General features: G+C 53.7%; 1 protein-coding gene across 4 annotated transcripts in view; it reads right to left on the reverse strand.

Annotated features, from left to right (window-relative positions):
* ALLC (allantoicase) overlaps positions 1-11,936 on the reverse strand; it is a 30,458-nt gene that overhangs the window by 11,451 nt on the left and 7,071 nt on the right. For 3 of the 4 annotated variants that reach the window (XM_019809993.2, XM_034659960.1, XM_002929312.4), the window contains exons 2-5: positions 8,353-8,447; positions 5,960-6,010; positions 2,034-2,121; positions 748-873 (exon numbers count right to left, since the gene is read on the reverse strand). In XM_019809993.2, the coding sequence (XP_019665552.1) occupies positions 748-873; positions 2,034-2,121; positions 5,960-6,010; positions 8,353-8,442 (355 nt within the window). In that variant the 5' untranslated portion in view covers positions 8,443-8,447. Of the gene's footprint in view, positions 1-747; positions 874-2,033; positions 2,122-5,959; positions 6,011-8,352; positions 8,448-11,590; positions 11,716-11,936 lie in introns of those variants that run through there. The other variant, XM_034659959.1, reaches the window with a different exon arrangement.

The raw sequence follows: 11,936 nt of genomic DNA on the forward strand, positions 1-11,936 counted from the left end.
CACATACATGATGGTACCTGTTCTAAATAAAAACGCTAGGACTTTGGGGCGCCTGGGTGGCACAGCAGTTAAGCGTCTGCCTTCGGCTCAGGGCGTGATCCCGGCATTGTGGGATCAAGCCCCATGTCAGGCTCCTCCGCTGGGAGCCTGCTTCTTCCTCTCCCACTCTCCCTGCTTGTGTTCCCTCTCGCTGGCTGTCTCTATCTCTGTTGAATAAATAAATAAAATCTTTAAAAAAAAAAAAAAACGCTAGGACCAGCTTCAGATTGTGCCAGTGGGAGGAATAAAGACCCAGGGGTAACCTACAGAGCCTGTATGATTCACGCGGTCCAGCAGCCCATGTGAAAACCCCACGGCTACTGCATCATTACGCACGCGGCGAGAGCCAAAAAGAAGCCGATGCCACCCCTCCAGAGCTGGCCCGGACCCGGCTCCACACTGTCCAGATAGCCCGCTACCTGCCGCCCTCCCCTGCAGCCTGCTCCCCAGACCGCACGGTGCCAGGAGGGTGTGCCCCTGGGTGAGGCCTGGAGAGTGTGAGAACAATGAGCTCTGCATCTGGTCAAGCTAAAAATCAAAATCACAGAGCACGGTATTGGGAATCCGAGTTCTGCAGCTCCGTGGCAGTAAGTGGCCTTAGACAAGTCGCTGAACCTGTCTGGTGGAAAGTGCACATCAGGGGGCTGGGCCAGACCAGCCCCACAACCCCGCAGTGCCCGTTCTGGGCGCCGCTGGTTCCCAGGGCACCTTCTTCCAAGTTTGCTGCTTGAATTGACATTCGAGGAGCGTAATCGCCCATGAAGTAAGAAATGTCCACATCGAAGCCTCGGATAATGCCTTGTATCCCCAGCTTGATGACGCACCAGTCGTGACCTACGAGACGTGAACAAGGACGTCGCTGTCAGGTTTAACTCGGCAGACGAAGCATGGGATTGAACAGAACTGAAATGAAACAAGCAGTAGCTCCCTCCTCCCACCACTGAAAAGTGCACATGGGTTAACTTTCAGCTGTGACTTCAAGATCTCCTGTAACGTGGCCATGCATGGCCGCCGTGCCCCACGAGAACCCGTGTTCTGGTCACAGCAGGACATGCATAGGCCTTGCATCCAGGGACACCTGATTCTGGTTCCAAAGTGAAAACTGGCCTCTCTGAGCCTCGTTTCTTCAACTGCGAATCAGAGACGAGATCAGCTTCCAAAAAGGTCAAGTGTGACTGTGCACAGTGTAGACGAGATCCCGCCCAGCTCAGCAGGCGCTCAGTGTGGACCTGGGCCTCCTGGAAATGGCACGTTCACCGTCACCTCAGGCCCTGGGACTTCCCGTGGGGCCCCACCCAGCTCGCCCCCCTGCGTCTGCTAAAGTCTGAGACGTCTCCAGGTCATCGGTTCCTTGAGTCCAAAGCAGACCCACCTTTAAATGCCCAGATTCACGGGAATCTGAGCATGTCTGGAGCACCTTAGAAACACCCAGTATCTCTGTAATACTTAAGACAGACCCTGAAAAATCTAGTTATTAGCCTAATGCTGGATTAATTTGCTTTCACAGGCATTTTTTCAACTTTAAAAGGAGTATTTTGATGGAGCCCGATGAGTAGCAATGAAAAGTAGCTTCTCGGGTGCCAGGAAGCGTGTGCAGTGGCAGAGGGCAGGTCCGAGTCCAGATCCCGGCTCTCCTCACGGGGGACGTGACCGGGGCCAAGTGAGCGAGGCTGCTTCCACAGCGGCTACATGGGGATAAGCGCACCTGCCCCAGGATCGGGGGTGAAGGGCCGCCGCAAATGCGCCACACCTCGCGGGGAGGTCCACACCGCCCCCACAGCCTCACCGACACTCGTCCCCACAGTGTGCACGCCCTCCTTCCCCCCTGCTGCACACATGACCCCTCCCTACACCCTCAGAGCCTGACGTTCAGAAGGGCCGTCTGCGATACAGAGCCTTCCGAGGGCCCGGGACAATGCTGACCCACGACGTACGCGGTCTTTCCGACACCCGCGTTTAAGCTTCACCGCAGTGAAAGAGCGAGAGCTCCGTACCTGGAATCCTCTTCCTTCTGGTCTCCCATCCATCCATCCACTTCCCAAACTCAGTGTATTCGTGTTCTCTGAAGCTTGGGCTGTCGCTCTAAAGCAAAGACACATGGAAGTCGGGCATTAACAGCATGCGAGGGCCTGGTCTTCCAGCATATCCACGGCTGCCTCAAAGGGACAGGTGGGCCGCACCCGCGTGGACCCTACAGGAATCCTCGGTAGGCACAGGGGAGTCTGCTACTATGGTCACACACAGGGAGCCCATTCCAGATCAGGGGGCGCCTCCTCATCTCTGTACCACCTCCAGACAAAGAAATTCCGCAGCTCTGTGGACCTCAATACACAGAATTAACTGCCGATAGCAATAGGTGAGGCCCCATCACACAGTTCGTTCTGCGGCCCCAGGAACCGCACAGCTCCCTGTTGCAGCCCACGTGCATCCCGAAAGGAGCAAAGTCAGAGAGGACAGATTTCCCAAGCAACCAGAAAAGACCGCTTAACAAGGCATCTGGCCAAAGGGTCTGAGGGGTAGGGGACGCTTCAGCGGACCCAGCCGAACACTTACACCCCAGCCCTTGGAGCTGCTCTGCTGCCACTGGGGGGGAAGGGGCTCAGCTCAGCCCCTTATCAGCCCCCTAGACAAATAGCTGAGCCCCAGCTGCTTCATCCTGAAGAACAGGGATGGCAAACATGTCCCTGCAGGGCTGTTACGAGGTTGAAATAGTAGTCACGAAAGCCCCCATCAGGAGCATAGACTCAGAAATTGTTCTGTGCCTGGTGGGTGGCCAAGCTGGGGAACATTTTCCCTTTTTACATCAACTCAAGGACAAGGAGAATAGCATGTTTCTGCTTAGGAAAACTCCCCAGGGGTGCAGAGGGAAAGAACAAAGTCACGGACACACGGTAGTGGGACCAGGCTGGGCCCCCGTGGAGCTGCTGTGTGGGGCACAACCGAAGGTCCACACGTGCTCAGGCTCAACGCCTGACTTCCTGTGCCTCAGTTTCCTTATGTGTTAAAGGCAGAACACAGTGCCGTGTTCCTTCTGAGGCCATGGAAAGCATTAAAATCTTTGGAGCAGTGCCTGGCACATATTTGTTTAGCATTATTATGCCCAAGTTGGTGGCTTTTGAATTGTGTTACAATCCAAACACATCTTAAAGATAATCTAAACTCAGTCTTTCCCGTGTCGGTAGAGGACTCAGAAGCTTTGCTGCAAACCCAGCAAGAGAAAAGGGGGTGTGCCCTCCACTGGAAGCCCAGCTGCTCGCTCAGCCCCAAGCTTCCTGCTGCTCAGTGTAGCGTGAGTGGCAGGTGGTCCGTACAGGTGCGCTGTTGCCACAGGTGCCGTGGCACCTGGATCAACACAGAAAGAAACACACAACAACTGGAAACTTTCACAAAAATGGTCCTCGCCAAATGAGGATAAATCCGTTCGTAAAGAAAGGAACACCAAAGCCCCATCCCGGGGTAAACCCACACGTGAGCCGAGCCCCGCACACAGATGTTGATCGTGGGTAAAACTGAACCAACCTAAATGTGCATGGGCTCAGGAAAGGGTCCCGGTGGGATGAGGGACTGGGTGGTGGGCAGTTCGGGGCCCCCGGAGCGCCGCCCCTCGGCATGGGCAGAACACGTGACACGTCGCAGCACGTTAAGTACTGCGTAAGAACATGTATACAAATTTAAAAACAAATAGCATCCTACTTTCTATATACGGATGCATTCTTTAAGAGTGTGATATATATTAGAACGTGCCAATTTCACAGTAGTAATTCCATAAAGGGAAGGAGTGGATGGGAGTTAAAGTGGGTGGTGAAAGGGGCTTTGTCTATCTGTGATTTTTTTTCAAAAAGGAACTGTGTTGCTACACACACACGTGCATATTACAGGATACATGTGCACGTATGTGTGTGGAAGTGCATATTACAGGATACATGTGCACACGTGTGTGCGGACGTGTGTGTACACACGTGCATATTACAGGATACATGTGCACATGTGTGTGCGGACGCGTGTGTACACGTGCATGTTACAGGATACATGTGCACACGTGTGTGCGGACGCGTGTGTGTACACACATGCATATTGCAGGATACATGTGCACACGTGTGTGCAGGCGTGTGTGTACACACGTGCATATTACAGGATACATGTAAACACGTGTGTGCGGATGCGTGTGTACACACGTGCATATTACAGGGTACGTGTACACACGTGTGCGCGGACGCGTGTGTACACACGTGCGTATAACAGGATACATGTACACACATGTGCACGGACGCGTGTGTACACACGTGCGTATAACAGGATACATGTACACACATGTGCGCGGACGTGTGTGTACACACGTGCATGTTACAGGATACATGTGCATACGTGTGCACAGGTGTGTGTACACACATACATATTACAGGATACATGTACACACGTGTGCGCGGACGCGTGTGTACACACGTGCATATAACAGGATACATGTACACACCTGTGCGTGGACGTGTGTGTACACACGTGCATATTACAGGATACATGTGCATGTATGTGCACGGACGTGTGTGTACACACGTGCATGTTACAGGATACATGTGCACACGAGTGCGCGGACGTGTGTGTACACACGTGCATGTTACAGGATACATGTGCACACGTGTGCGCGGACGTGTGTGTACACACGTGCATGTTACAGGATACATGTGCACACGTGTGTGCGGACGTGTGTACACACGTGCATGTTACAGGATACATGTGCACACGTGTGTGCGGACGTGTGTGTATACAGAACATACATATACACGAGTACAACGTAAGAAAAAAGGCCCCACTCCTTGTCGCATCCACTTCCCAGGCAGCACCCCCCAGACAGCCACCTTCACTCTCTAGTGTGTTCTTTCTGAACGCTGTTGTGTGCATACACGCCACTCGTGAACCTCCCGGTGCCGGTGTGCAGAGTGCTAGCCTGTTCTTTCTCGTGGCCACATGGTATGCCACATATCGTGGCTCTTTAACCAGTTCCCCATCAGTGGGCAATTAGGTTGGTTTTTCCCCTCCGGACAACACTGGCATGACTATTTTCTACATATTTTTGCCTACTTATGCAAGTGATATCTATCTGTGGAACAGCGAGGTCAAGGTGTGTATGCACTTAAATTTCCTATAGACAGACATATGGTAGAATGGTAAGAGCTTTGACATCTATTAGCTGTGTGACCTAGAATAAGTAAATCAACGTCTCTGGTCCTCACTTTATTACCATTTTCTCTGAGAAGTAAGTTAATACAGACGAGAGGCCCTTCACATGCCCTAGCCCTGGCCACCTCCTGCCCAGGAAGAGTAACCCTGTCACCAGACTGACCAGATGGCCAGTGACCCCACAGAGGACATCATGCTGACCGGCAGGCAGACTCGCTGCGGTCACACTCGGTGTGCATGGGTGTGAACTCTGAGAGCACCTGTGCTTATCCACCCGCCCGCATGAACTCACACCCCACAGCTGGTGTAACAAGGTCGCAGGATTCCAGCTGAGGCTCCATTTCTTCCCTCTATTTGTCAGAATGTTCTGGGGTTTTCGTTCAGTTTTTGATAAGCACATACTACACTTTTGTAATTAGGCAGGTAAAACACTTTCCAGACATTCGCGATGTGTGCCAGCACAGAGCACAGATTACGAACTCCTCATCAGACAGAGGACAATATACGAGGATCTCAGTACTTTCCCCAGAAAGCAACACGACCCCACATCCCCGTGTCAGGTGCCCGTCTATCTCCAGCGTGTCTTGGCATAAGCGGGAGCTGGTTTCTACGTGTTTCTACTGTTCTAACGTGCTAATTCACTGGGACACATTACAGGACTCCCATCCCAAATACCAGGTGGATTTTAACTGCACAGTTCGCTCTCTACCAACAGTTCACATTGCAGAATGCTGATTTACAATACCTTTATAAGGTTTTCCGCAGGAGCAAAGAAGTCATCTGTTGCAAATAAAACCTAGACAAAGAAAGAAAGAAGTCAAGATAAAATAACCATAAACTAAAACCATTTTATTTCATTCCCGAGTGAAACATTACAAGATGCAGTAAAAAGAAACGCGGAGTTGCCAGGGGCAGCAGCAAGAGGCAATTAACCCACGATGCTTGTGAAATGTCTAGACTTCACCGTCTGCCTCATCAGTCCTTCCCTTCCAGCCTGTGTTCTTCACCCCCTTTACGGTCTGGATGAGGGGGTGCTAACTTCTTATGCTTGGCAAGAAAATACACCAACTCTCCTTTTCAAGAACGGAGGACACTGGGCGCTGTGATTCTCTCATGAGCAAGGCAATGGCCCACACACGCCACACTGGGCCACCCCTGCGGTTTGGCCAGCGCACCGAAGGAGGCCTAGTCATTTATCAACCAAAGCAGGACATTTTTGAGAGTAAGGGGGTTGCTGCTGATTACACCAGGAAAACAGGTGCAAAGTGGATTTTCTGGACAAAACAGGCTGCTGTCGGCCCTACCGTCACCCAGGACCCAGTGACGACTGCGGTGGGAGGGGCGCCGGCCTGGTGTTGGGTTCTCCTTTGTTACCATCTCAAGTCCACGTGTTTAGACGCGGGCGAGGCTGTGTTCATCCCTGCGTGAGTTTGTGTGCACGGAGGAGGCTGTGTCAGGACCTTGTCGTCGACAGCTGGTGTCAGGAAGCACCCAGCAGCTCGGCCGCTGAGTCGGGCTTCACGGGCACAGCAGCTTCACGGAGCCGACACTAAACCTCAGATAGCAGGAATCTGCGGAGGGCGCGTGCAGAGCGCTGGGTCCGGGCGAGGCTACACTCCGCTGATGTCAATAGCGCTCCGGAGAACTTAACGACCAGCTCCCACTGCAGCCGACCGACTCCCGGTTGGCAGGGGTTCACCCGGGCAGCAGTCTCGGGGGAGAAGGGGCATCTGCCCCCGCCCTGGCGAGGCTCTCCTCACGGGCGGCGTGTGGGCCCCACAACAGCCCCTGGACACCAGCCATCGGAGACCCCGCCCTGCCCGCCCACACCGTGCCGCTGCCACCAGCTACAGGGACCCAAGCTGGGAGGGGGCACCTAGCTTTTGGCTGGAAAGACTGATTCTACGAAGAACAGCCTTGGAGAAAAGGACGCCTCCCCTAAACCTGGACTTTCTTTCTTTCGTCTGCCCCTTGCCCGGAACGGTAGTGTAATTAAGCTATCATTGGCTTGGGATGGGTTGTTCAGGAGACAATATCCTGCATGCTGTTGGGTTGTGAAATGTTATTATTAGAAATGACAATTTCACACGAACCCATGTGAAATAAATAATTAGCGAGGACAACCGCAGTCTGAGCACAGTTCGCCTCCAGTGAAACACCGGGCTCTGAGCCCAGCCCAGCGCCTACGAGGCAGGGCGAGACCTTGCTGTTTCGCAGCTGCTGGCTGTTTGGAAGAAGAGTGGAGGGGAGTCGCTGCTGTGTCGGGGTTGACCTGCCCCCTGAGAACATGTCAGGGCACAGCACAGGTGAGTGGACACAGAGGAGTCCCTCACTGTCCCAATCCTTCACTGGCTCCTTGGCAGAAACCCTCACACGGCACATAGGGCCTTTCTGACCTCCTGAGGCTCATGTCCCCCAACACCAGCTGAGGACTTCCAGAAACACTAAACCAACGGAGCACGTGCTCTCCCCGCCCGGTGTCCCCCTCCGCCCGGCATCCCGACTGAAACGGCCCCTCGCCCCTTTGCCCTGCCAGCTCCCCCTCCCACTTGAAGACTCCTTTGAGCCTCACTCACCTGGATAGCCTTCCCCAACCCTTCCCACCCCACTCAGCTGCCCCCAGTCAGAGGGGATGCACCCCCCAGCACCTGTCCTTGCCTCCAGGACACCCAGGCCTTGACTTTCACATCTGTCTCCCCGCTGGAGTACAGGCTTCTTGTGGGCAGGCCCAGGCGCCTCCCGTCTGCACCATACAGAGCCCCCGTGGGTCACTGGTACTCGGTACCCGGCACCGTGCTGCTACCCCAGCCCCTCGCAGTGTTAGCCAGTGTTCCAGGTTATTCCCATGCTAATGCGTGAGCACCGCTGATCCACACTGTGAGAAAACACACAGCATAGAGAACCCTTCACACAGGTGCAAAATGTCTTTTTGTTCTAAGCTTAAGGCAATGCTGCTTTTGCTAGAACAATCACCTATTTTTAAAAACAATTTTGGAAGCCTTTTGCAATAATGGGCTTCCTTGAGTAGACTGAACCTTGAGGCTGATCCTTGCCATTCTATCCAGGTTCCCTGCCGTGGTGGAGGTGGTCCTCAGCATGGGTATGTGAACTACTGTCTTCCACGAGACCCCCACTCACCTTTCCTCCTACAGACTCAGACGCCATGTCAGCCAGCTGGGTGAAGTCTGGACACCTGGCCAGTCTTCCCTCCCTGGGAGAGTCAGCCATGCTTCCTAGAACAAGAAAGGAGGCTCGGTCAGCCTCGGGTGTAGAGGGGGCAGAACCCGCGTGAGCGAGCGAGGCCTTCACCCCAGTTCCCAGGCCAACAGCCAGATTGTCAACCGGTCATGGCGGGTCCCCCGCCAAGGGTCCCTTCAGGTGACTTCGCACGAATGCAGTGATCTGGGAGGGAATGAGAGCGTGGTTTCCCTCTGAAGCATGTACGCACAAAATACCACTCAATACACAAATCCTACTGCCTCAAACTGCAATTTTATTTTATTTTTTAAAGGGGAAAAATATTTTAACTTAGAAAGGAATATTTTGTTTTTAATAGTGTTTGGATCCATTCAAAAAACACTGAGCAACGAAGAGCAGGCCCTGGCTGGAAATGGGGTACGGAGGAGAGTGCGTACCCTGCCTACAGGGACTCCCGCACAGGGGAGACAAATGCCCCCAGACGCCCACGCAGAGCCGTGTTCTGGAACCATCCGAGACTGAAGCACAAAGGTCCCTCCATCCAACAGGAGGTGGGACATTTGTCATATCACGAGTGGGGCTAACGTAACTTAATCCAACCCCCACCCGGCACCCTTATTTTGAAGCTGAGAAAGCAGAAATTTGGAGAAGACAGAGGTGTGGACGGGGGAGTCAGGGCTGGCCTGGAGGTCGCCCCACTTGTAAACCAATGGATGTCCCCTCACTCCTACCATTTTTCCTACCCCTCATGGTGAGAAGAGAAAAGCACACAAAAACTAATATCTCACTAAGAATATTCACAGTAGAAGAAACACAAACAGTCAATGGACATGAGAAGTTAACTCTCCCTTGAAATCACAGGACTATAATCATCAAATGACATTTTTCCTTATGACACTTGTGGATGCTTTTTGTAACAAACACACCCCATGAGTTGCTCTCAGGAATAGGAACTGGGGTGATTTCTGCGGTGATTAAGTGTAACTAAGAAAGAGCAGGCAGCCCCTCGCCATCGGCCTCTGCTCAGTCCTCCCTGAGCTCTTCACACCGGGGGGTCCCTGGCTCTGCCGAGTCTCCCCCTCCTCCACACTCACCCCGGTGACCTCACGCCATCTTCTGGCTCCTAACATCACCCACATGCTGATGGTCTCCAAATACATATCACCTTCCAGGATTTCCACCTGCCAACTCAAGCTGTCTCGCCGGGATGTGTGACTGCGTGCCCCCCACACGACTCCTGCCCCGCCCCCAGTGTCCTCACCTCCCCTGGAGACACCTCGTCCTCCAGCTGCTCAGGCAATCTCGGGGTCACCTCTCCTGTGTCTCCTTTTTCCCTTAGACCTAGAATCCCACCTATTAGGACATTACATCTACCCTGAAGTTGGACCCAGGACCCTGAAACGGTTCATACATGGCATTTCCTGCAGAATTACCCGAGGAGGAGAGAAAGTACGTAAGGGCGTAGATGAAACAAGGCTGGTCGTGGCTCCAGGGCTGTTGTCACTGGTGATGGTACACACACGAAGGGTCCAAATACCTTCATCTACTTTTGTGCACATTGAAATCTTTCACAATAAAATTATACATATTATATGCATTATCCATACACACGAGAGAGAGATAACGGGGTGGGGGGAGGCAACCTCATCTCCCTCCTGGATCGTTAACACACCCCCAGCTGGTCCCGCCATGTCCACCCGTCCCTCGCTGCAGCCGTCTCCCCCAGCAAGACAGCAGAGCGAGCTTGGGCAAACTAGAGTCAGCCTGTCAAACCCCCAGTGTGAATGATTCCCCTTCCACCCAGAGTGAGAGCTGGTGTCCTTCAAGGTCCACAGGGAACCCCCACCCTGCACTGGTATGGGTCCACCGGTATTTCCCTAGGACGTGCAACATGGCCCAGCACGTACGAGATTCTTAATAAATATCTGTTAAGTACCTGAGTGAACGAATAATGCTTCCTAACTCATTTTGTGTTTTAAAATACTGGTTCCCTAATGGGCCTAAAATCTTCCTGAGGATGAAAATGTGCAGAAGCATCTGCTAACGTTTATCAGAAGTTAACAATAATGTCATGTATTTTATCTCTTTGAATCCTCAGAACAATGCTGAGATGTCGGCATTATTTGCATCTTACAAATGAAGAAAGGCACCTTTGAGAGGTCGAGTGAACTGTGCAGACCACACAGCTGGAAAGGGAACCACCGTGTCCAACCCAGACACACCGAACTATGATTGATGTTTGAAAGCCTTAACACAGTGTCATGGGGATGCGACGGACGGGTGGGTGAGGTCATTCCGCAGCTGCGTGAGCAGTCCTGTTGACAGGCCCTGAGCCAAGGCTGGGATGACACCTGCATCTCAGGGCTGACGGTGGAGGGCAGAACACAGACACAGAGCCGGCAGTGCTGGTGATCAAGACGGCAGGGATGTCCTCACAGCACGCCAGGACCCTCAGGGGCCCAGGGCTCCCTCTGGGAGCAGACACCTGAGCCAGCCTGGGGGGAAGGCAGGGCAAGGGAGACACGCAGGCAGAGCTGGAGGACGGCATTCGTCCGCACCTGCACTGTCGGACCTGGAAGCTACCGGCCATGCGTGGCTCTTTAATACATCTAATAATTTAATTATGTAATTTAATTGTAACTAAACAAATAATAAAATAAACAATGCCATTTTCCCTTGTACTAGCCCCGTTTCGAGTGCTCAGCAGCCGCACCTGGCGTCCATGGTGGGTAGCGCACGCTCAGAACCTTCCATCACGGAAGGCGTTACGTGACTGTGCGGGAACGCGCAGAGCTCCCCTGCACCATCGCGCAGTGCTCTGCCGACCCTGAAGCACGGGGCGGACACGCACCCGCACAGCCCGGCATCTGCGGCTTCTGCGCGGCCGGGCAGCTCGGCGACGTGGACACCCCGCGAGTTTGCTGCATCCTGGCTCAGGCTCACGGCCTCTCCGGCAGCCGCACGCGGGCGCAGAACCGCAGAGCTCGGGGCCGGCCCGACAGGTGCAGGCCGGTCACAGACGGCGGCCTGGCCACGCCCACAGGTCCCTCCGGCCTTCCCCCGACCACGACAGCCTGTGTCGCGGACAAAACCACACAGCGCCCGGCCAGCCATGGGTGCTCGACAAAGCCCTGCCGCATGTTTAATTTCCTTAAATAATCACCAGACATTGATTTACCTGGTCATTCTTTCGAGAAGGCTCCATTTTTTCCCAGGCATTTGCCCCGAGCTCGATGTGCACCAGGACGGAGCATGCTAACATTTTGCCAAAGTCAACAAAGGAGAGTCCTTCTCCCAGCTGCCCAGTTGGACGGAAAAAGCAAGGTGTCATGGCAACGCGGGGCAGGGCCTTGCGGGGCCTTGTCATCCTGCCTCCCTTCTGGCCAGAGAGGCGTGGGAAGGGAGGTGTTATTTTCATCCTTGCTGGCTTTGATCTTTTTCTTTGCTGTCTCCCGGATGACCTCCACCAAGCAGGGCACGCTGCCCCCGTGGACCGGAGGCTGCAGAGTCAGGGAGAAGGAGCC

Source organism: Ailuropoda melanoleuca, chromosome 4, assembly GCF_002007445.2.
Source record: "Ailuropoda melanoleuca isolate Jingjing chromosome 4, ASM200744v2, whole genome shotgun sequence".
Taxonomy (NCBI): Eukaryota; Metazoa; Chordata; class Mammalia; order Carnivora; family Ursidae; genus Ailuropoda; species Ailuropoda melanoleuca.